Source organism: Macrobrachium nipponense, chromosome 9 (assembly GCF_015104395.2).
Source record: "Macrobrachium nipponense isolate FS-2020 chromosome 9, ASM1510439v2, whole genome shotgun sequence".
NCBI classification, from domain to species: Eukaryota; Metazoa; Arthropoda; class Malacostraca; order Decapoda; family Palaemonidae; genus Macrobrachium; species Macrobrachium nipponense.
Genome location: NC_061110.1, coordinates 90,173,664 through 90,199,571, shown reverse-complemented (window position 1 = coordinate 90,199,571; position 25,908 = coordinate 90,173,664). Strand labels below are relative to the sequence as shown.

The window sequence follows — 25,908 nt, the reverse complement described above, 5'->3', positions numbered from 1 at the left end:
AAGTAATATGAAAATGAAACAGAATACTGCACTTGCGATTCAATTCATAGAACTTAAAGAGGGAAAAATCAATTCCCGGTAAGAGCGGAAACTTGATCCATAATAATATGATGCTATCATAAATATATATGAAAAATGAACAATACTGCACTTGCTATTTTCAACTTTCACAGCAATAAATCGTAAGGATTAATTCCCCCGGGTAAGAGCGGAAATTGATCCAAAATTAAATTTGATGCAATTAATAAATGAAAATGAAAAGAAAACTGCATTGCGAATCCACTTTCATTGCATTCTATTCATACAAAATAAGAGGCTCTTGCCGAGCGCAATCAAGCTCTCGGCAACGAACGCACAGGGCAAAAATATAATGAAAAAGAGTACTTACATCTTTTCAATTACACACTTTCGCCCAAATACATGACTCGGCGCGAGTGCACCCACCCTCGGCACCGAGACATAATTCAAGGGTTCAATTCATGAAAAGAGCGGAAATCGCCGTCTCTACGGCGATAGCTCCATGTTGATTCATAATTAAGTAATGAAAATGAAAACAGTGTACTTACAGTTTCATTTTCAAGTCAAACCAAACCATTAGTAGAAACACAATATAAACAAGCATACGACGATGAAGCGGGCAGAGAGCGATGACGAACACGTCCTTCACACCCGCGGGGCCGAAAGCAAAAGTGATTCTTCACCTCTCGGGCGCGCGCGCGCGCACGATCGGACAAGCAGTTAACTACCGTTCTCCCCTTGTTCGAAGCTTACGACCGTCCCAGCTGCCGCTAGTTACCTTCCTATTGTTAAAGGACCGAGGGTTTGTATTACGTATCGGAACAAAATGTTGTTTTGACTTTTATGAGAAAAAAACAAAAATTTACATAGCAAATCTTTGGGAGCTCATAACTCAAAAACATACTTATGCGCATGTCGGTAACCATTAATCGGTTATTTATTATCCAATTTTAGAGAGAAAGATATCATTGGAAAGAGGATAATTCTGTGTGACAGAATTTTGATATCTTTTTTCTTTTTTTTAAGAATTTTTTGAGTGTCTAGACTAAAAAAAAAAAAAAATTCATAAAAAATAAAAAAATTAAAATATCAAAATTCTGTCGCACAGAATTGTTCCGTATATAAAGAAGTTTTTATGGTATGATTTTCAATACAACTGATGTCATATTAGCGGAGAAAACTCTACCAATTTTTTTTTTTAAATCATGATTTTTGCTAATAAAACGAAAAGTTTTTGATCAAATGACTTGAAATTTTTATATGATGAAGGTATTATATATATCTAAAACATATATGAAAATTATGTATTTTGCGTAATAAATAAAAAAAATAGACATCATAGCAGACGGTCCCCTTAAGTAGTGGTTTGCGAAGACCGATTGGCATCTCCAATTAGTAGCCTTCATAAGGTTTCGCACTGACATATTTTTGTTGAAGGCTAGCGAAGTGGCAATGGCCCTCACTTCATGGGCCTTAACCTTAAGAAGCTTAAACTGTTCTTCATCGCATGCTACATGAGCTTCCTTGATCAGACTTCTCAAGAAGAATGCCAGGGCATTCTTCGACAAGGGCCTACTGGGGTCTCTCACAGAGCACCAAAGGACGTCCTTATTGCCCTTAAGTTGTTCTTTCCTCCTTAGGTAATATTTCATGATTCTTACAGGGCAAAGAGTCCTCTCAGGCTCTTCCCCTGCTAGCGAAGACAATCCTTGTACCTTGAAACTTCTGGGCCATGGATTCGACGGATTCTCATTCTTTGCCAAGAATGAGGGAAGAAAAGAACAAACTATGGACTGGTCTTTGTAGCCCACATTTCCTTCTATGGCTTGCAGCTCACACATCCTCTTGGTGGATGCCAAAGCCATAAGGAAAAGGGACTTCTTGGTAAGGTCCCTGAATGACGCTGATCGAGGAGGTTCAAACCTAGATGAGCTCAGAAATTGAAGAACTACAGGCGGTCCCCGGGTTACGACGGTTCCGGCTTACGACGCTTTTTCTTAAATATTCAATGGAAAAATCCGTCCTGGGTTACGATGCTTGTTCTGAGGTTACGACGCTGACGCTTCCGACGCTCCGAGTTAACGACGCTTTTAAAAAACGCATACTATGATAAAAATCCTTTATAGTTTAGCACAGTATATTAATAAAAATAAGTTTCTGGTTAGATTACAACAAAAATTTTGAGATTATGATGATTTTCGACACTTTTTATGTTGTATTTTTCTATGTTTTTTAGTGACGCCTCATATGCGGAACTAGTTTCCGAGCGACATGAATACATACTAGTTTTACATATAACAGTCCAAAAGCGCAAATAATGAAAAAAAATCATTGCTTGTTTCCAGTAATAATAACAAACGAAGTTCTGGTTAGATTACAACGCAAATTCCAAGTACCAAAGAGAAATTATCCAGTAATTTGATCAGAGAGAGAGAGAGAGAGAGAGAGAGAGAGAGAGAGAGAGAGAGAGAGAGAGAGAGAGAGAGAGAGAGAGAGAGAGAGAGAGAGAGGCGTCTTCCGACGCTCCGAGTTAAGGACAGAGAAGTGTTCGTTTCGTTAAACGGCCTCTGACTCATGCCAGTAAATGTTTTGTTGATACTAAATATATAAGCCTATTTAAAGATACGTTTACTTTAATTAGTCTATATGATACGTAAATAGTAATCAACTGTTCTTGTAGCCCTCAATATTTGGCAAAAACGAAGTATCCAAAGAGAGACATTATCCAGTACGTAATTTGATCGGAGAGAGAGAGAGAGAGAGAGAGAGAGAGAGAGAGAGAGAGATGGAAGAGAGAGAGAGAGAGGAGAGAGAGAGAGGAGAGAGAGACGCTTTGGCAACAATGGTCTCGGGGGTTTTTATAGCTTCCTTCTGCTTGATGATCGTGGATATTGTAGAAGGATTTCGACCATACTCGTTTGCCAAATCGATGATACGAACGCCACGTTCATGCTTTGCTATAATTTCATGTTTTGCTTCCATCGAAATCATTTTCTTGGGTTTTTTCTTATCACCTGCTTTGTCTTTAGCTTTGAGACCCATGGTTAATAATAAAATAGACAAAATAACACGAAAAATAGGCGCAAATACAACGAACTAAACAACGACGTGTTAACATGCAGCACCAACAAACAAACAGACTGAACGCCATTTATCGGTCGCCTATACAACTAACACTCATCGCAAAATCGTATCTCAAATATTTCGTTGTATATCAAAGCTTGTATTTTCGCAAATTTTCTGTATATCTCAAAACATTCGTATATTAGGGCAATCGTATGTCAAGTTTCCAATGTAATTTGATCAGAGAAAGAGAGAGAGAGAGAGAGAGAGAGAGAGAGAGAGAGAGAGAGAGAGAGAGAGAGAGAGAGAGAGAGAGAGAGAAGAGACGCTTTGGCAACAATGGTCTGGGGATTGACGTAACGTTTATTTTCTGAACAGATAGGACAGAGAAGTGTTCGTTTCATTAAACGGCCTCTGACTCATGGCAGGAAATGTTTTGTTGATACTAATATATAAGCCTATTTAAAGATACATTTACTTTAATTAGTCTATATGATACGTAAATAGTAATCAGCTGTTCTTGTAGCCCTCAAGATTTTGCAAAATCACTCCAGGTTGTACATAAAACTTCAAGAATGTAGTGTCACCAGAGGATTACAATAGTTTTTACCTTCAAGAACCAGCATTCTTTTATGAAAATAACTCCAGGTTGTACATAAAACTACAGGAAACAACATGTAGTGTAACCAAAGGATTACAAGTAAGGTTTTTATAACTTTTTATTAGTTTAAGACATATTTCCAAGCGTCGTTCCGGCTTACGACGATTTTCGGCTTACGACGCGTCTCAAGAACGGAACCCCCGTCGTAACCCGGGGACTGCCTGTACATCAAGATTCCAATTGGGCGTTCTTGCGGCCCCTTTCTTTGTAGTTTCAAAAGACCTAATCAGGTCATGAAGGTCTTTATCGTCGGAAATGTTCAGGCCTCTGTGTCTGAACACTGCCGCTAACATACTGCGGTATCCTTTAATAGTCAAGACCGCCAGTCCACATTCTTCCTTAAGGAAAAGGAAGAAGTCAGTAATTTGGGTCACAGAGGTACTGGAAGAGGAAACTTTCTTACTCCTACACCAACGTCTAAAGACATCCCACTTCGACTGGTATACTCGCAAGGTGGAAGATCTCCTTGCTCTTGCAATTGCTTTTGCAGTTGAAGACGAAAATCCCTTCGCTCTGACGAGACTTTGGACAGTCTGAAGCCAGTCAGACTGAGAGCGGGGAGGTTTTTGTGATACCTGTCGAAGTGGGGTTGTCTGAGTAAATCCTTCCTTAGTGGAAGCGATCTTGGAAGGTCCACTAACCATTCCAGTACCTCTGTGAACCATTCTTGGGCAGGCCAGAACGGAGCGATTAGAGTCATTCTCGCTGAATCTGACTCTGCGAACTTCTTTAACGTCTCTCCCAGGATCTTGAAGGGAGGAAAAGCGTACACGTCCAGACCCTTCCAATCTAGCAGAAGGGCATTGATTGCTATTGCCCTTGGATCCGAAATCGGCGAGCAATAACAGGTCCAGTCTTGCGTTCTTTGAGGTGGCAAAGAGGTCTAGATGCGGCCTGCCCCACAACCTCCACAGACTCTGGCATACATCCTGATGAAGTGTCCACTCCGTCGGAAGGACCTGATCTTTTCTGCTGAGGAGGTCTGCTCTTACATTCCTTTCCCCCTGCATGAATCTGGTGAGAAGCCTGACACTCCTCCCTTCGGCCCAAAGCAGAAGGTCTCTTGCTGTCTCGTAGAGGAAGAAGGAATGTGTCCCCCCCTGTTTCCTGATGTAGGCCAGAGCTGCGGTGTTGTCCGAGTTGACCTGAACGATGGAGTCTCGGACGTGGGACTCGAAGGCTTTCAAAGCCAGCCAAACAGCCATCAGCTCCTTTCTGTTGATGTGCCAGGACACCTGCTCCCCCTCCCAGGTGCCTGACACCTCCAACGTTCCCAGAGTGGCCCCCCAACCTGTCTCCGACCATCGGAGAACAACACTAGGCTGGGGTTCAGGGATTGAAGAGACAGACCCTGTACAAATCTGTTGGGATCTGCCCACCACAAAAGTTTCTCCTTGATCTGCTGAGTCACAGTGAGAGAGAACGTCAAATCCTGAGAACGACGACTCCAGTTCTGAGATAGAAAGAACTGGAGAGGTCTCAGATGTAACCTTCCTAGGGAAACGAATTGCTCCAGCGAGGAGAGCGTCCCCAACAGACTCATCCACTCCCTCGCTGTGCAAACATCTTTCCCAAGAAGGCTGCAACCTTCTCGAAGCCTCGGGTTATCCTTTCCGGGGACGGAAAAGCCCGAAAACTCCGAAAGTCCATCCGAATCCCCAGATATACACATTCTTGATTGGGGATGAGTTGGGATTTCTGATAATTGACTAAGAGTCCCAGCGAACTCGTCAAATCCAAGGTCTTCCGCAAGACCTCCAGACAACGTTCCTTCGAGTTGGCCCTTATAAGCCAATCGTCCAGATAAAGGGATATCCTCACCCCTTCCAAGTGAAGCCACTGAGCGACATTCCTCAAGATTCCCGTGAAAACCTGAGGGGCTGTCGAGAGGCTAAAGCATAAGGCCCTGAACTGATACACTTTTCCCCTCATCATGAATCTGAGAAACTTCCTCGAGGAAGGATGGATCGGCACATGGAAGTAAGTGTCCTTTAAGTCCAGGGACACCATCCAGTCCCCTGGACGAAGAGCAGCCAACACCGATGACGTGGTTTCCATCGCAAACTTCTTTTTCTCCACAAAGAAGTTCAGGGCACTTACATCCAGAACCGGTCTCCATCCCGCTGAGGATTTCGGAACTAGGAAAAGGCGGTTGTAAAAGCCTGCTGATTGAAGATCCGATACTAGTTCTATTGCCTCCTTTTCTAGCATCTGATCTACTGCTAGAACGAGGGCTTGGTTCATGATGGGGTCCTTGTATTTGGCCGTCAACTCCCTTGGAGTGGTCGTTAAGGGAGGTCTTGAGGCGAAAGGAATAAGGTAACCCCCTTTTACGATAGAGAGGGTCCAGGTGTCCGCACCTCTCTAGGCCCAGACATCTGCAAACCTTAGGAGTCTGGCGCCTACCGTCGTCTGAAGGATTTGACCGCTACTTGGTTGTCTTAACCGATCTTGAGAAGGTCTTTCCTCTCCTGCCGGGCCGTCGCCCCCTAAAAGAAGAGGGTCTGGAGGAAGAACCCCCTCGAAAGGGTTCCTGCGTCAGTGGTTTCTCCTTTTTGCTCTTGACGGGGAAAGAGGGTCGAGGCTTCCTCGTCGACTGTGCCAGTAGGTCCTGAGTAGCCTTGGCTGAAAGCGAGGTCGAGATATCCTGCACCAATTTCTTGGGGAAGAGCTGAGACGAGAGCTGAGAGAATAAAAGTGAAGACCTCTGTGCGTGCGAGACTGACTTAGTCAAGAAGGAGCAGTACACGGCTCTCTTCTTGACTACTCCTGCACCGAACAAAGATGCGATCTCGCTCGCTCCGTCCCTTACGGACTTATCCATACAGGATAGTACGCAGTGTAGGTCTTCAGGAGAAATTGCATCTGGAGTCTGCGTCTTCCTAGCCAAGACTCCCAGAGACCAATCCAAGAAGTTAAAAACTTCTAGAACTCTGAACATCCCCTTCAGCATGTGATCGAGTTCGTTCATGGCCCAAGAAGTCTTTGCAGAGTTAAGTGCTGATCTCCTGGTTGCATCCACCAACGCCGAGAAGTCTGAGTCGGCCGAAGATGGGAGACCCAGACCCAAGGGCTCTCCTGTTTCGTACCAAAATCCAGTATGCCCAGACAATTTAGATGGTGGGAAGGCAAACATCGTCTTCCCCGCTTCTTCTTTGGAGAGCAGCCAAGATCCAAAACTCCTAAGTGCCTTCTTCATGGATAAAGTGGGTTTCATCCTGACACAGGAGGATCCTTTCGTTGTCTTGGATGTCGAGAACAACGAATGAGGAGACACAGGAGCGGCAGGGCTGAGGGAATCTCCGAATTCCTGGAGCAGTAACTCCGTAAGCTTCTTATAAGAAGAAACCGCTGCTGTCTTGCTAGAATCTTCGTCAGAGCCTTCCTGGTCTTCTTGTAACGGCGAACGAGGAGGGTCCTTTGAAGAAGAGACGGTCTTGTCAGGAGAAGGGCATCTACGCGATGCTTGTCGCCTTACAGGGGAAGCTAAGTCATGATGAGATCGACAAGCTGAAACCGAAGAGTGTCTATCAGGCATGGAATGTCTGTATGAAGACTCGCGCTTCGAAGCAGAAGATAACTTGTATGAGGGGGAGTGCCTCTCACCCGAAGAACGTCTCTCAAGACGAGGGTGCCCTTGAGGTTCTTGGCTCCTACCAAGAGGCGAACCATATCCAGGAGAAGGGCGCCTACTGGGCGAGTAGCGCCTGCGAGAATCATGGCGCCTGTCGCGAGGAGAGCGGCTACTAGGGGGAGAGCGGCTACTAGGTGTAAGGCGCTTGCGAGGCTCTTGGCACCTGTTGAGAGGAGAGCAGCTCCCAGGTGACGAGCGCCTAACAGGAGAGAGGTGCCTACGAGGCTCTTGGCGCCTATCCAGAGGAGAGCGGCTGCCAGGCAAAGAGCGCCTACCAGGCGATTGGCGCCTGCAAGGAGAAGAGCGCCTGGAAGGAGTAGAAGATCGGCGTCTGTCCTGTAAAGAGCACCTGTCCAATGCATGGCGCACACTCGGGGACGAGTGCCTGACAGGAGAAGTGCGTCTGCCAGGCGAACGGAGCCTGTCCTGTGAAGAGCGATCGTCAGCCAAAGAGCTCCTGCCAGTTGCCTGGCGCCTGGATGAGGAGGAGAGGCAGCCAGGAGAGGGGAGCCTCTCGCGCGACACCCCTCGCTCGGAAGAAGCCGCAACATCCGGCGAAGAGAGCCTACGTAGAGGAGAGCGTATGTCGGAAGAAGGGCGTCTGGATTTCTTGACTGACAGAGAAACGTCCTTCCTTCTACGAGAGCTACCGGCCAAGGAGTCAGCGAGGGCCGAAATCTGAGCTTGGAGCCCGGCGAGAATGCTAGCAGGAGACTTCACAGGCTCCTCTTCCGGAGAAGCAGAGCGAGAGGCGCGCAGAGAAGAGCAGTCACGAGATCTCCTGGGCCTCTTCACGTCCAGCGAAGGCTCCTCTGGAAAAACTTCCGAGCTGGAAGCAAAAGAGCTGCAGGGCGCCTTCCAAGCTCTCTTCAAAGGGCGTGAAGCATCCAGGGAGTTCCAGCCGCATTTCGGTGAGGGCGAAGTAGACGAGGAGAAGCATTGGCGAAGGATGTCCTGCTTGATACGATCCGAGGCAGCCTGGGAATGCACATCAGGATCTGCCGAAGGGACGCCTGACCAGTGGGGGCTCTCCCTAGCCTTCCTGCGGCTGTCGACTGTCCTCCTCCACTGGATCTGGGAGTTTGGAAGAGGTCTAGGCCTGGAAGCACTACGGAGCCGGTCAGACGCCCCCTCCACAACACTGGAGCCACTGCACAGATCACTATCACTGCCACTCTTACCTTGTTCCAAGGAGCGAATCTTGAGATCCATGCTGCGAATTGTAGCTTTCAACGCAGCCGCCTCCGAAGACGTATCCTCGGCTTCGGCGCGGGGAGCAGGAGCTGAAACAGGGCAAGGAGGTTCTACTTCTACACGAGGGTTAGGATCAGATTCTAACTCGCTAACGCGAGACCTACTCGAGCTTCGAGAGGAAGCTTTGCGTACCCGATCTCTCTCCAACTTCCTTAATTAGGAAGAAAGAGACTTCCACTCATCTTCATTCAATCCCTCACATTCCTTACATGGCTTAATAAAAGAACACTCATTCCCCCTACACCTCATACAAACAGTGTGAGGGTCCACCGAAGCCTTCGGCAACCTCACCTTACATACATCTACAGAACAAACCCTAAACATAACAGGTGTCTTAGCTACAGAATCCAAATCAGACATGTTTAAAGAAAAATCCAGAGCAAAATCCAAATAATCCACGAACAGCGTTTGCCAAGCCAAAAAGATCCAGTACGTCACCAAAAAATCCGTCCAAAAAGATCCCAGGCAAGCGAGAGCGAAATCGACTATCAGGAGGAACCCACAACAGTTGTTGCCGGTCCCAGCGACAGAGAAAATCTGATTAGAAAACGGGATTGGTTCATACACCCGCCTCCCAGCGGCGGGAAAGGTAGACCACCTGACCTACCTGTCGCGTGTGCCGCGAGATTTGAAATTCTGTCGGGAACGTCGGAGACTAAAGCTAAGTATATATCTGACAGGAAAGTTCATGTACAAAATCCCCTTTTAGTACACACAGGACACTGATACACTTTATCACATCCATTTTCCTTCTTGAGCAGAATGTTCATGGTCAAGTGGAAATCTTATACTGAAGTGAAATAACTAACAGTCTATATAACTAATATTCTACCGTTAAGTTACTCAACCTCATTTACGGTTGTGAAAATATACAAAAATACTTACCCGCTACCAGAAGTGACCATTAAAAGAGGTTGGCATATATTTCCAACAGCTTTCAAACAATTAGAATACATTCCTGGGAGACCTCTTGGATCAGAACGAAGGGCAGCATCACTGATGACCTGTAAATATAAAGACCAAGATATTCTAAATACGTAAAGTTCATTTCCATAAATATAAACTCCGAACTTATTTTGTACCTTACAGAAATGACAAGTAGGCATGGACCAACCAAGCAACAATTATCCTTCTATAACTAGCTGACAACTGATGCCGAGTAAAATCTTAGCTTACAAGGGGCATTCCTCGCCTTACTTGCCACAAGGCTCACATTCAACTGTGATCAATTCTGGGACTATTTATAATGGATATGGTCTTTGGATATTCTACTATTTCCATTAAAAAATAACATCACTCATCAAAAATCCTAAACAAATCTTTTTCGAAGGTGTACAACTCAAGAATTAAAAATCAATGTTGCAGGCCTTTTCCAATGAACAGAGGTAGTCTACCCTGCATGTTAATAATTTTATTCCTGATAAGGTGACTAAAAGTTCAAAAGCATAAACAACATAAAAATAAGAAATATCATTGCAATACACAATAAAATTACTAAAATGGCATACTGACAGTTGAGTAAACTCTGGTTACCTCACCACAAATAAAATTCATATTAAAGAAAAGCAGAGAAAATGCCCCCAAAAAAAGAGAATTTAATAAATTATTCAATATTCATTGCACATGGATAACATCCCAGATGATCACAATCAAGAAAGTATATGAATGAGAAGATGAATGGAAAATAGGCGAGGAAGAAAGTTTACTGTAATGAGTTTGTTCTTCACACATTATCAGTTTACTGTGTTCTGTGGTGGTGGAGCTGGACCAGCCTTAACCTCTGCTCCACAACTAAGCATAACTGCAACTACATGACAAGTCAAAATGATCAAATAATAAATATTTGTTTATGAGTTCTATCAGACAACAAAAAATGGAATTGTAACTAAAGAATTAATATCAACACATCCAAATATTTCCAGTAAAAAAGTCAACTGAAAGATACATTACATCCTCAAGTCCTTTTCTTATGAGTTCCTTGACAATCTGGTGAGCATGATTAACACTGCCCAAGCTAGCATATGTCTGTAATGTTCGCCTTAGAATGTGAAGATCTTTGTTGAGAACACCCTCACGTAGACCACGCTCAAGACCATGTTCAACAAACTGACACACTTCAGCAACTCTCTGTTGAAATAAGAAAATAAATACGGACATTAACACCGCAAGTCAATCATTTTATGAAAGCTTTCAGTAGAGCTAGAGTTACCCATTCAGAAAGATTTAATTTCATGGACTACAGTTATCAGCAGTGGAATTATGTTCCAAATTATCAGAAATATTTTTAAATTTAAAAAATATTTTGCAATCTTAATTCTACTATCCCTGCTCTATATGGTAAAGAATAAGCTAACTTATCTGAGGATTTTATACAATGATATACAGTACAGTATTTATCATCAGACTACTAAAATCTGACAATTTACTATTTCTTGACCAAAATAAATGTGCAAACTTTATTTAAACCATGAAAACTGATGCAGTTATTAGTAAGTACAACAGATGAACTAAAGGGAAAATTTACTTACTGGTTTGAAAATGCTTAACAGCGCAGCACCTTCGCAATGAGATACCAAGAAATTCAGATGATTAATTTCAGCTGCCAAACGATCAACCAGATCTCCCTCTCCAGAATTACTTGCATCCTGCCCTTCTTTATCCTTATTTAAACAAACTCTTGCATATTCTGAGTCTTTCCCACCTGACTTCAACAAAACTTCAAGTCTTTCCAATCTGCAAAGTAAAATGATATTGTTAAGATACAATAAAGTTTTGTACATACTTACCTGGCAGATATATACTTAGCTATAGATTCGGTCGTCCCGACAGAATTTCAAAACTCGCGGCACACGCGACAGGTAGGTCAGGTGATCCACCATTCCCGCCGCTGGGTGGCGGGGTCTGGAACTATTCCCGTTTTCTAAGCCATAATTTCTCTTCCACCTGTCTCCTGAGGGGAGGCTGGGTGGGCCATTAATCGTATATATCTGCCAGGTAAGTATGTACAAAACTTTATTGTATCTTAACAATATCATTTTTGTACAAGTAAACTTACACCCGCAGATATATACTTAGCTGATTGGCACCCTTGGTGGCGGGCAAGAGACAGCTAAAAACAAGATAATACTTAAACTAAATACATTAAAAAAACAGGGAAAAAACAACCTATGTTCTTGGATAACATAATCCATAGTTCCTACCTTATTGGGCTGAAGACTTCATGACTACTGTCGATGAGTCTGCTTGCCTCAAGAGTTTCAACGAGGAATGAACCTATGGTTGAATAACTCTTTGGATCGTGTCTATGGGGGCTAGCGCCCGCTTACGCGACAGAGCCTATACTGGATCGTACCAAATGGGGCTGACCACTTACATGGTAGAGCCTTGACCTTTTGTCATATCAATGGAGACTCGCCCTCTTACATGACAGAGTTAAGGTTATTAAACAAATCACAAAGAGCACTGAAGCCAATCCCGATCACCTGACCATGTTAGTATTGTTACAATCTATGAATTGTAAGAGGGTCCCTATTCCTCTGACAATTAACCAATAAAAACAACCACCAATAAACAGTAAATAAAGCCTTAAACAAAATAGGAAGGATTAGCCTCAGCCCCTTCTCCCAGCACTGAATTCGCCAAAACATACGCTCCCAGAGCAAAGCACTTTTCGTACGAAATTTTAACGTCTCTTAGGTAATTCGAGGCGAACACCGAATTACATCTCCAAAATGTCGACTCTATAAGAGCCTGAAGAGACCATGTTTTGTGAAATGCCATAGACGTAGCTATGGCTCTCACTTCATGAGCTCTCACTCTGAGAACCTTGAGATGCTCTTCTTCGCACTTAAGGTGAGCTTCCCTTATTACATCTTTTATGAAGTATGTAACGGCGTTCTTAGAAATCAATCTTTTCGTATCTCTTACAGAGCACCAAAGACTTTCTTCTGTACCTTTCAGCAACTTCTTCTTCTCCAGGTAGAACTTGAGTGCCCTGACTGGACACAAAGTCCTTTCTAGTTTCTCTCCCTGTTAATGAAGATAGTCCTTTTATCTCAAAGCTTCTTGGCCAAGGCTTTGAGGGATTTTCATTTTTTGCTAGAAAAAATGGTTTACAGGAGCAAAATCGCTGAATCCTTCTTAAACCCTACTTTACCTTTACCTTCCAAAGCTTGCAACTCGCTAATTCTCTTGGCTGTTGCTAAAGCAAAAAGGAATAATGACTTTCTCGTTAAGTCTCTAAACGAAGCTGCGTGAGACGGTACAAATTTTTTCCGACATTAGGAACTTGAGGACCACATCCAAGTTCCAGCTAGGCTTCTTGATTACATGTTCTTTCGTGGTCTCAAAAGAACCTTATAAGGTCATAAAGATCTTTATTATTCGTCAGATCTATTCCTCTATGTCGAAAAACTGAGGCCAGCATACTTCTGTAACCCTTCACTGTTGAAACTGCCAGGTTACAGTCTTTTCTCAAATATAGGAGAAAATCTGCGATTTCAGTTACAGAGGTACTGGAGGAGGATATTTTCTTTCCCTTACACCATCTTCTAAACAACTCCCACTTTCGACTGAATACTTTAGAAAGTGGAGACTCTTCTGGCTCTTGCAATAGCCTACGCCACTTCTCGTGAAAAGCCCCTTGCTCTGACAAGTCCTTCGACAGTCTGAAGGCGGTCAGACTTAGAGCGGGGAGGTTTTTGTGAAACCTGTCGAAGTGGGGTTGTTTGAGAAGATCGTTCCTTAGTGGAAGCGATCTTGGAAAAATCCACTAACCACTCCAGCACCTCTGTGAACCAATCGAGAGCCGGCCAGAAGGGAGCGATGAGGGTCATTCTTGTTCCTTCCGAGCAAGCGAACTTCCTCAATACTTCTCCTACTATCTTGAAAGGAGGGAAGGCGTATGCGTCCAAGCCCGTCCAATCTAGCAGAAAGCTGTCTACTGCTACTGCTTGAGGATCCGAGATCGCGGGGAGCAATAGGTTTCTAATCTGTGATTCTTGTTGGTCGCGAACAGGTCTATATTGGGCCTTCCCCACAGATGCCAAAGTTGTTGGCAAATCTGAGGATTGAGAGTCCATTCCGTGGGTAGGACTTGTTCTTTTCTGCTTAACAGATCTGCCCGGACATTTTTCTCTCCCTGCACAAATCTTGTGAGGAGAGAGATCTTCCTTTCCTGTTGCCCAAATCAGCAGATCCTTTGCTGATTCGTACAGGGAAAAGGAATGCGTCCCCCCCTTGTTTTCTGTTTATATAAGCGAGGGGACTTGCTTTGTGGTTGTCCGAGTGAATCTGAATCGCGCCCAAGACCTGACGACCCTGTTCCTCGAATGAACCAAAGCTAGATGAATGGCTGTTAGCTCTTTCTTGTTTATGTGCCAGGACACTTGTTCTCCTTCCCAAGTGCCTGACACTTCTTGCGAACCTAGGGTCGCTCCCCACCCTGAATCTGAGGCGTCTGCAAACAACGCTAGGCGAGGGTTCTGTAAGCGAAGGGAGATTCCTTGCTTAGTTTCTGTGGGTATCTAACCACCAACGGATATTCTCCTTGATCCCTTTCGAGATTGGAAATGTATCTCCTAGATTCTTGGACTTCCAATCCCACTTCTCCTTCAGATAAAATTGAAGGGCGTCGTAGTGAAAGTCCTTCCTAAGGAAACGAACCTGTTCCATCGAGGAGAGAGGGTCCCCAGTAAGCTCATCCATTTCCCTCGCGGAACAATGTTTCTTTCCTTAAGAAGACTGACCACCTTTTCTAAGCAGCGTTCTCTCCTTTCTGCGAAGGATACGCTAGAAAATCCCGAGAATCCATCTGAATCCCCAGATAGACAATACTCTGCTGGGGAGTCAGCATGAATTTCTCGTGATTTATTAAAAGTCCTAAGGACTTTGTCAACTTTAGTGTAACTAATAGGTCCTCCAGACATTTTTTCTCCGATTGGGCTCTTATTAGCCAATCGTCCAGATATAACGAGATCCTGATCCCTTCCAGATGTAGCCAATAAGCTACATTCTTCATGATGTCCGTAAAGACTTGAGGGGCAGTCGAAAGTCCGAAGCACATCGCTCGGAACTGGAACACTTTCCCTTGGAACATGAACCTCAGATACTTCCTTGCTGCCGGATGAATTGGCACATGGAAATACGCATCCTGAAGGTCCAGGGACACCATCCAGTCCCTGGATGAAGAGCAGATAGAACAGAGGAAGACGTCTCCATTGAAAATTCTTCTTCAATACAAAGAAATTCAGGCACTGACGTCTAGAACCGGTCTCCATCCCCCCGATGCTTTCGGTACCAGGAATAGCCGATTGTAGAATCCTGGAGACTGGGAGATCTTGAACCAGTTCTACCGCTTCCTTGGAAATCATCTGTTCCACTGCTTGCAACATAGCAAGCTTTCGGACCGGATCCGAGTATCTTGCGGTCAACTCCCTTGGAGTTGTCGTCAAGGGAGGATTTTCCCTGAAGGGGATCAAGTATCCTTTTTCCAGGATAGAGAGGGACCAGGAGTCCGCTCCCTTCTGCGCCCAGACTTTGGCAAAAGTCGGAGAAGCCTGGCGCCTACTTTCGTCTGGAGGACTTCCTGCTCATCTAGATTTTCCCGAAGGATCTCTAGATGGTCTACTCCTTCTCTCTGGTCTGCGACCTCTAAGAGGGGCTCTAGAAAGAGGAGGCACCTCGAAAGGGCTGAACAAAGAGGGTCTCTCTTTTTTCTCTATAGGCACTGCCGGCCTAAACTTCTTGGATGAGTGCGTGAGGAGATCCTGAGTTGCCTTCTCCGTAAGAGATTTAGAAACCTCTCTAACAGTCTCTTGTGGAAAAAGGTGCGGGGATAACGGTGCAAAAAGAAGAGATGTCCTTTGCAAGGGTGAAACTGCTCTTGCTAAGAAAGAGCTAAAGACAGATCTCTTCTTTAGTACTCCCGTTCCAAAAAGAGAGGCAACTTCCACAGAACCGTCCATGACCGCTCTGTCCAGGCAAGCCAGGACGCTCGAAAGTTCCTCCATGGAAACAAAGTCAGTGTCCTGAGCTCTCTTCGCTAACGCTCCCAAAGCCCAGTCCATAAAGTTAAAGACTTCTAGGGTAGGGTTTTAAAGAGGCCCTTTAGAAGGTGGTCTAGTTCACACATGCCCCAAGTCGCCTTAGCAGACAGCAACGACTTCCTCCTAGCAGAGTCCACTAAGGAAGCAAAATCCGCATCTGCGGAAGAAGGCAGACCTAACCCCATAGGTTCTTTGGTCTCGTACCACCTTCCTGTTTGCCTGTTAACTTGGAAGGAGGCAGGAAAAAACTGTCTTGCCCGCTTCCTTCTGGAAGTCAACCACTCTGAAAAAGTTTTTAATGCCTTTTTCATACAAAGAGAGGGGCGCATCTGACGAAGGAAGACGACTTTGAGAGCTTTAGTGCTGGACATCAACGACCCTGGTGAAGAGGGTCCGCAGGATGAAGGGAGTCTCCGAACAAACTCCTTTAGCAGCAAAAGAGAAAGTCTCTTTTAGTCAGAAACTGCCTACATATACTGGCTCTTCGTCTTCCGATACCTGGTCCAACTGATCCACAGAAGGAGATCGTTTTGGAGTGATCTGGCTCTTCCGGGAGAAGAACTACCTTTCCCGAGAAGGTGAGCGCGGAACATTAGCACTCCTATACGAAGAGTGAGGCTCCTGCCTGTCGGAAACACTCTTGCGCCTACTAGACTCTTGTTGTCTAGGTTCGTCAGGTTCGTGCTTGCTAGGCTCCTGGCGTCCTGATTCGGGCGCTTGAAAAGATCCCCGCGTCCTGATTCCTGACGCTTAACAGGCTCTTGGCGCCCTCCAACACTTGACGCCTAACGTACTCCTGGCGTCCTGCCTTCTGGCGTCCTAACTCCTGGCGCCCTGACTCCTGGCGCCCTGACTCCTGGCGCCCTGACTCCTGGCGCCCTGACTCCTGGCGCCCTGACTCATGGCGTCCTGGCTCATAGCGTCCTGATTCCTGCCTTCTAGCAGAATCCTGACGTCCTGAATCCTGTGTTCTAAGAGGCTCTTGACGCCCTTTCTTGCGTCTTGCTGCCTCTTTGCGCCTGTCTGGCTCCTGGTCCTGCAGACCCAAGGGATCCTGATACCTATAAATCGGTTTTCCGGTTCCTTGCACCTAAACCGATCGAGACTTCGCTAGATTCGCGGCGTCTCAGAGGGCGCTTCGGGGAAGATAGCCTTATAGGGCGAAAGGGCTCTTCTCTCAGGAGAACAACTCCTATCAGACGAGTCTCTCGACGAAGGCGATAAACGCCCTGGAGATCGTGAGGGTTTTCTCTCCTATACGAAGCGGGGCGCTTAGCGGAACTCTTAAACAGGGAGCGAGACATCCTTCCTCCTTGTAGAGTCCTTAGCAAAAGAGCCTACGAGAGAAGCTAAACTGCTCTTGCAGATTAACCTAAAAACTTCTTCGTAGGATCCTGAAGTGAAGGCTTCCTCTTGTTCTAGTCTTCTTAGGTACCGAAGGCCAATCCTCGGGAAAACGCTCTGGGCTGGAGTCAGCCGCGTCTCCTTTAGGCGCCTTCCAGGCTCTCTTCAAAGGGCGCGAAAGAGAGGCCGAACTCCATCCTCGTTTAGGAGAGGAAGAGTCTGAGGCCGAAAAACACTCCTTTAGGACGCCTTTTCTGCGGCAATCCGAGGCAGCCTGGGACTTAACAACAGGATCTGCCGAAGGGACGCCTGACCGTTGGGGATGTTCTGCATCCTCCCTGCGGCTTTCGACATTCCTCCTCCCCTGGTCCTGGGAGTTTGGAAGCGCGGTCTAGGCCTAGGAGCAATGAGGAAACCGGTCAGACGCCCCCTCCACTGCACTGGGGACACTGCACAAGTCACTATCACCACTCTACCTTGGTTTAGAGCTCGTAGCTGAGCTTGAAGTTTCTTAATTGAAGCTTTTACATTTTCCCTCTCTGACGAAGAATCTTGGATTCAGAAACAGGGAGAAAGCAGCTGAGGCTAAGGGGAAAAAATGTTAGAAGGAGAGTTAATTTCTTGTTCTAAGGAGCAAGATCTACTAGATGACCTAGCTGAAGCCTTTCCTCACTCTATCTCTCTCAAGCTTCCTAACATATGATGATAATTCCTTCCATTCAAGCTCCGTAAGGTTCTCGCATTCCACACAGGTGTTAAGAAAAGAACATTCATTCTCCCTGCATTTGGCGCAAATACTATGAGGATCTAATGCCGATTTAGGCAGCCTAACCTTACAATCTTCCCTACTGCAAACTCTAAACATAGGTGAAGCCTTAGCGTCAGACATCGTGAAAGAGTAGTCAAAAACCAAAGTCGAAAAAAACAGTCCACAATAAGCGTATGCCAAGCCAGAGAAAAACAGAATACGTCACCAAAAAAACCAATCCAAATTCTCGGCAAACGAGTTGAAATCCAAAGATGGAGGAACGAACAATAGGTGTTGTCCGTTCAACCGACAGAGAAATTATGGCTTAGAAAACGGGAATAGTTCCAGACCCCGCCACCCAGCGGCGGGAATGGTGGATCACCTGACCTACCTGTCGCGTGTGCCGCGAGTTTTGAAATTCTGTCGGGACGACCGAGTCTATAGCTAAGTATATATCTGCTGGGTAAGTTACTTGTACAAAAATGATATTGTTAGAATACAATAAAGTTTTGTACATACTTACCCGGCAGATATATACTTAGCTTATGTCTCTGACGTCCGACAGAAATTCGAATTTCGCGGCACACGCTGCAGGTAGGTCAGGTGATCTACCCCCCTGCCGCTGGGTGGCAGGAATAGGAACCATTCCCGTTCTAGAACCAGATTTCTCTTCCACCTGTCTCCTGAGGGAGGATGGGCGGGTGGGCCATTCATCGTATATATCTGCCGGGTAAGTATGTACAAAAACAACTTTATTGTATTCTAACAATATCATTTTTGTACATGCAACTTCCCCGGCAGATATATACTTAGCTGATTGACACCCTTGGTGGTGGGTAAGAGACAACTATTTACTGAATAGACAGGTAAACAAACAAATACATTGTAGGTAATAAATAAAATAAAAACCTTGGTTCCTACTTGTTCAGGCGGAAGATTCCATGGCTAATGCCTAGGAATCTGCTTCGCCTCAAGAGCCTCAGCGAGGATGTGACCTATGGCTAAGAGTTCTTGTGGGTCTGTCGATGGGGTCTTATCCATTTACTTGACAGAGCCTCTTACATGACAATATGCCTATGCCTAGTGGCATAATTAAGGAGCACAACACCGATCCCGATCACCTGATCCTAACACGAGGGTTAGTGCATAAGTTGAAAAGAGTTATCCCCAAACTCCTTTCAAACAACCCAAAGAAAAAACACGACGTTAAATAAAATTTAACTCACTAGTTAAGGATCAGTATCGGCTCCCTATCCCAGCAATGTATCCGCAGACACGTATCAACCAAGAGAGAAGGATCTCTCGTAGGTTATCTTGACATCCTTCGGATATGGGAAGTCAACACAGAGTTGCATCTCCCATATGTGACAGCTAATATGTCCTTATGACATATTGTTAAGGAAAGAACAAGAATTCGGAAAAGCTCGCACTTCATGCGCTTTTAATTCTCAGCTGTTTGAAGGAATCACCAATGCACTTGTCTAGTGCTTAGGAGATCACATTGTCTCAAAGAAGGCCAGGGCATTCTTTGATATAGATCTCTTCTGGGTGAAGCCTGGAGCCTGGCTAGCGCTTCGTGCCTGGCAGGCGCCTAGCGCCTGTCTAGAGCCTCACGCCTGGCTGGAGCCTTGCGCCTGAATGGCACCTAGAGCCTGGCTGGAGCCTCACGCCTGGATGGCGCCTCGCGCCTGGCTGGCGCCTGGCTGGCGCCTGGCTGGCACCTGGCTGGCGCCTGGCTGGTGCCTGATTGGCTCCTTCCTCCTGGCTAGTGCCTCGCGCCTGGCTGGAGCCTTGCGTCTGGCTGGCGCCTTGCGCCTGGAGCTTGGCAGAAGACTTCATGATTACTGTCTATGAGTCTGCATGCCTCAAGAGTTTCAGCGAGGTAGGGACCTATGACTGACAAACCCTTCTGGATCATGTCAATGGGGGCTAGCCCGCTTACACGACAGAGCCTTCTCGGATCGTGCCAATGGGGGCTGACCCACTTACATGGCAGAGCCTTACCTGTATCATATCAATGGGGACTAGCCCTCTTACATGACAGAGCTTTAGGTTTCTCTTTACTGGAAGGAGCCTTGCGCTGGATGGATCCTCAATCTTGACTGGAGCCTAGCCTTGAAGGAGCCTGCGCCTGGATGGACATCAAGCCCTGGACCTGGAGGCCTAAGGCTTAAGGAGCCGGACCTGGATGGTGCCTGGCTGGCTCCAGAGGCCTGGCTGGCCTATAGAGCCTGGCTCGGCTTCCAGAGCCTGGCTGGCTCCTAGAGCCTGGCTGGCACCTCGCGCCTGGCTTGGCTCCTCCACACTTGCTGGAGCTTCGAGCTTGGAAGAGTCTCTAGGCTGTCTGGCAATGTCCACATCGGACACTCTTATATCTGGTCCGATTTGTTTCAAATGCGCCAGTTGGAGGCCCGCTCCTTCTCCAGTATCCGACCATGACAGAGTTCCTTTGGAACTGTCCGCCTCTGGCGTTTTTCGCCTGTATTGGCATTGGCGCCATGGCTGGCGCTACATTGTCTGAGAGTCCTGAACAACCACATAGTCTATCAGGAGACTGGAGAAGGGTGGAAGAAATTCTTCCCCTTTGAGCTTTTGGCCCCTGGCAAGGGGAGGTGATTGTAGTCAGCTACATCCAGTAGACGACAGGATATCTAACAATACGAGAGAGAAGAGTCTTCCTCCGAGGAGGATCCTTCTATGAATACTTCCTTTGCTAACGAGATCTCTTCTTACATGTTGATGAGGTTCCTCGTTGCGAATCTTCCTATCCTTGCCCGAAGGAAGGGAAGGAGCCTGGAAGTCGAAGGAGACTCCAAGCTGAAATTGGGCGGAACCCTGATTTCTAGCTCTTATTGTATCCTGAATACCTTCTGGGAAGCATTTCGAGCCCTCGTCGCACCCTGAAGACTCTGTAGGCAAACGTTTAAACCATCTCTTCTTCTGCAGATGAAAAAGTAAGTACCCTGCCTGGGCAACGAAACTTCTATCTGAAAGCGTTGCGTCAGGAATAGAGGGGTTTTTAGTTCTTTTTGCCAGACATACTATGCTGGCAAGAACCCATTGCCGAGTCTCCATTGAATCTGATGCGAGATTCCAATGCCATTCAAAAAATTCACTTGTCTTCTTGGTCGTTTAGGGCTAAGAGAAACAAAGAATTCCTTCATAAACTTTCTCAAAGAAGTTTGATGAGGAGCAGTTCCATTTTGTCGGAACACGGAATCTGTGGCCACAAAAAGATCCCATTCGAAGTACATGATATCCTACTCTTGTCGTATTGCGGTATCGTATAAGATCCCGAAGATCTTAATCTTCTGTTATCTCTAATTCCCCTTGTAGAGACAGAGTATAGCCTTTTACTGCGTTCTTTGATAGCAGATATATACCTAGGTGATTCTTCCCTCTGAAAGTGAAGAAAGAACCTCGCTATGTGGTTCACAGAGGTATCGGAAGAGGACAGTTTCCTCATTCCATCTAGCACGATCTGCAGCAATTCTATGTCTTAGCCATGACTATTGTCATTTACCTTAAAAAATCCTCTCATTCATGTCCACTTCTGGTCAGTCTGCACGCGGACAAGATCAAAGTGGAGAGGTTTTTCAGGTCTATTTATAATAGATTCTGATAGAATATCCAGATACTCTTGGAAAAGCCTTACGAAACATGCTGTGAGAAGAACGTGACTTCTGTGAATCCAACCTCTCTAAGGCCAAAATGAGGCATTCATCCTCTCTTCCTTTGACGCCCATTTATCTTAATATCTGTTAAGAATTTATAACTAGGGGAAAAAATGATATTGTTATAATACAATAAAGTTTCATACATACTTACCTGGCAGATATATACTTAGCTAAGACTCCGTCGTCCCCGACAGAAATTCAAATTTCGCGCCACTCGCTACCAGTAGGTCAGGTGATCTACCTGCCTGCCCTGGGCGGCAGGACTAGGAACCATTCCCGTTTTCTATCATATTTTCTCTCTTCCACCTGTCTCCTGCGGGGAGGCTGGGTGGGCCATTAATCGTATATATCTGCCAGGTAAGTATGTATGAAACTTTATTGTATTATAACAATATCATTTTCATACAATGAACTTACCTGTCAGATATATACTAAGCTGATTGGCACCCTTTGGTGGAGGGTCAGAGACAGCTACTATGGAATAGACAGGTAAACAACATATGTTGTAGGTATAAAAGAAAAACCTTGGTTCCTACCTGATAGTGGGGGTAGGAACTTCGTGCTGTAGCCCGGTAGTCTGCATCACCTCAAGACTTTAGCGAGGATATTAACATCTATGGCTAGAGTTCTTGTGGGTCTGTCGATGGGTATATGAAACCGCTTACTCGGCAGAGCCTGAAAGGACTTTGTCAATGGGTACTGGACCACTTCTATGACAACACACCTTGTGAAGGAGCATAACCAATCCCGACCACCTGATCCTAACCACCATGTTAGTATATAGAGTTATCCCCGAACTCATTACAAACAACCCATAACTCGAAACGAAAACGCATTCATACAAAAATTCTAAAAAAAAAAAATTTTAATACTCCTCTAAAAGATATCACAAGAGTTCCTTACTGAACAACAGTGGACTGGCCGCCAGTGCAGCACCGAGCCCTCTTTGTCAGCAGAAAATCTAGAACATATCTAGTAGAAGGTATGTACAAAGTTAAGGATTGGTGTTTGCTCCCGTACCCAGTATCGTATCCGCCGATACAAAAGGCCCCAGAGAAAAACATTTCTCGTAGGTCACGCGAACGTCTTTAAGATAGTGAGATGCAAATACCGAATTGCACCTCCAATATGTTGTATCAATGATTTTCTTTGGCGACATATTCTTCTGAAAAGAGAGAGACGTCGCCACTGCTCTAACTTCATGGGCTTTTACTCTTTTACTCTTAAAAGCGGAAAAGAGTCGTCAGGACAGAACTTGTGAGCATCTGTAATGACGCTCCTAATGAAGAAAGCTAATGCGTTCTTAGACATGATTCTTGTGGGGTCCTTAATCGAACACCAAAGACTTTGTCTAGAGCCTCCCATTTGTTTCTTTCTTTGTAAGTAGAACTTCAAGGCTCTTACCGGGCAAAGAGACCTTTCTGTTTCTCTCCCTACTAGACTCGATAAGCCTTTGATCTCGAATCTCTTGGGCCAGGGATTCGATGGGTTTTCATTTTTCGCTAGAAAAAGAGTTCTAAACGAGCAGAAGGCCGAGTCCTATGTTTAAAGCCGACTTCATCTTCCAAGGGCATGAAGTTCCCCAACTCTTTGGCTGTCGCCAAAATAGGATAGAAACAAGCATTTCCTTGTTATATCTGAACGAAGCTACATGGGGAGGCTCAAATCTGTCAGACGAAAGGAACTTGAGAACTACATCCAGGTTCCAGCTGGGAGGAGTTAGTTCCTTAGATTTTGTCGTTTCAAACGATCTAATCAAGTCGTGCAGATCTTTATTCTCAGCAATCTCTAGGCCTCTGTTTCTGAAGACTGCCGAAAGCATGCTCCTGTATCCTTTGATCGTCGATACAGATAAGTGAGAGACCTCTCTCAAGAACAAAAGGAAATCAGCGATTTCGGTTATAGAGGTACTGGAGGAGGACAACTTCTTAGACTTACACCACCTTCTGAATACCTCCCACTTCGACTGATAGACTCGTCTAGTGGAAGCTCTGCAGGCTCTAGCGATAGCGCTTGCAGCTTCGCGAGAAAAAACCCTCGCTCTGACAAGTCTTTCGATAGTCGAAAGGCAGTCAGCGCGAGAGAGGGAGGTTTTGATGAAACCTCTCGAAGTGTGGCTGTCTGAGAAGATCCATCCTTTTTGGAAGGGATCTTGGGAAGTCTACTGTCCACTCCAGCACCTCTGCAAACCAATCTTGTGCTGGCCAAAAATGGGGCTATCAGGGTCATCCTTGTCCCGTTGGACGCTACGAACTTTCTCAACACTTTGTCCCAGGATTTTTGAAAGGGGGGAAAGCGTACACGTCCACATGAGACCAGTCTAGCAGGAAGGCGTCGACCACGAGAGCTCTTGGGTCTTCCACCACTGAACAAGACTTCCAGCCTTTTGGAAAGGAATGTGGCGAACAGAATCTACGTGAGGAGTGCCCCAAAGATCCCAAAGACTCTGACACACCTCTGAATGAAGAGTCCATTCTGTGTGAAGGACCTGGCTTCTCCTGCTCAGTCTGTCCGCCCTGACGTTCTCGTACCCTGAACAAATCTTGTCAGGAGGGAGATGTCCTCTGTGAGGTCAAATTAGCAGATCTCTTGCTATCTCGTATAGAGACACGGAGTGCGTTCCTCCTTGCTTCCGAATGTAGGACAGGGCTGTAGTGTTGTCCACATTCACTTGGACCACACTGTTTGTCACAAAGGGTTCGAAGAACTTTAGCGCCAAGTTGAACTGCTAGAAGTTCTTTGCAATTTATGTGCCAGGACACCTGTGCTGCCTTCCAGGTGCCTGACATTCTCTCGGTCCTAGTGTTGCTCCCCAACCCTCTCCGATGCGTCTGAATACAACACTCGGTTCTTGGGTTCGGAACTTCCAGAGAAATTCCTTTGTTCTCTTTTAGAGGGGACAACCACCATTGCAGGTGTGGTTTCATCTCCATTGGAAGGAGAAAAACTGTCGAGAGAAGTCCCGTCTTCCAGTTCCAAGATCTCCTTAGGAAAAAACTGAAGAGGGACGAAGATGCAGTCTCTAGAGGAAAGAACTGTTCGAGCGAGGGAAAGGGTGCCTAGAAGGCTTAACCATTCCCTCGCCGAAGTCCGTTCTTTCCCTAAGAAGAGAGAGGACTTTTTCCAAGCTCTCACGATTCTCTCTTGCGAAGGAAATACTCGAAAACCCCGAGAATCTATCTGAATCCCCAGATAGACCAAGTTCTGTCTGGGAAATCAGCTGTGACTTCTCAAGGTTCACGAGTAGTCCCAACGCCTTTATCAGGTCCAGGGTCAAAGAAAAGTCCTCCAAACACTGTCTCTGTTCTGGCCCTGATGAGCCAATCGTCAAGATATAGAGAGATGTTGGACGCCTTTGAGGTGAAGAAACCTCGCCACATTCTTCATCAGGTTTGTGAAGACCTGAGGAGCTGTGGACAGGCCGAAACACAAGGCCTGAAACTGAAAGATCCTTCCCCCCGTCATGAAACGGAGGTACTTCTTCGACGAAGGGTGAATCGGACATGAAAAATAGGCGCCCTGGAGATCCAGCGACACCATCCAATCTCCTTGACGCAAAGCCGCCAGGACTGAGGCGAAGTCTCCATAGAGAACTTCTCCTTTAGAACGAACTTGTTCAGAGCGCTGACATCTAGTACTGGTCTCCAGCCCCCCGAGGCTTTCGCAACCAGGAAAAGCCGATTGTAAAAACCGGCCCCGAGTTTTCTCTAGAACTAATTCTATCGCTCTTTTGTCCCACATTTGATTCACCATCAGACGAAGAGTATCCCTCCAGTACAGGGGTCCCTGTATCTGGGCTGACAGTTCCCGCGGAATGGTCGTTAGGGGAGGACTGTCCTGGAAGGGGATAAGATATCCCTTCCTGATTATGGGACATCGAAGAGGCGTCCGAGTTTATGGAGTGACCAGGCGTCTCCAAATTCGAGAAGCCTGGCACCCACTGGTGTTTGGAGGTTGTCTGTCTCACTTCCCTTTCTTAAAGGGACGGGAAGAAGCTTTACCTCTCCTCTCAGGACCTCCTCTCTTAGAGGGAGCTCTGGAGAGAGGGCCTCCTCGAAAGGGCTGAACCGTAGAAGTCGGTCCCTTTCCTTGTCAACCGAAACAAGGGGTCTCTTCTTCCTTGCAGTCTGCAGGAGAAGATCCGTGTCGCCTTCTCAGTCAGTGATCGAGAAATGTCCTTCACTAACTGAGAAGGAAACAAGAAGTCAGACATGGGAGCGAAAACCAGGGCTGCTCTCTGTGAGGGAGAAAAAAAGCCGCCTTGGTTAAGAAAGAACTAAAAATACTCCTCTTATTAAGGAGTACCGCTCCAAAAAGGAGAGGAGATTTCTCCCGATCCGTCTTGTACTGCCTTGTCAATACAAGAAAGAATACTCAGAATGACTTGGGGTCTAGACCTTCCGAGTCATGAGCCTTCTTAGACATCACCCCAAGGGACCAGTCTAGGAAATTAAACACTTCCA

At 45.9% G+C, this 25,908-nt stretch overlaps 1 protein-coding gene across 1 annotated transcript in view; it reads right to left on the bottom strand.

Annotated features, from left to right (window-relative positions):
• The window catches only part of LOC135218492 (conserved oligomeric Golgi complex subunit 2-like), a 66,346-nt gene that overhangs the window by 19,731 nt on the left and 20,707 nt on the right, over window positions 1-25,908 (bottom strand). Inside the window, exons 4-6 of the mRNA XM_064254839.1 lie at window positions 11,159-11,363; window positions 10,581-10,757; window positions 9,516-9,634 (exon numbers count right to left, since the gene is read on the bottom strand). Of these exons, the coding sequence (XP_064110909.1) occupies window positions 9,516-9,634; window positions 10,581-10,757; window positions 11,159-11,363 (501 nt within the window). The remainder of the gene's footprint in view (window positions 1-9,515; window positions 9,635-10,580; window positions 10,758-11,158; window positions 11,364-25,908) is intronic.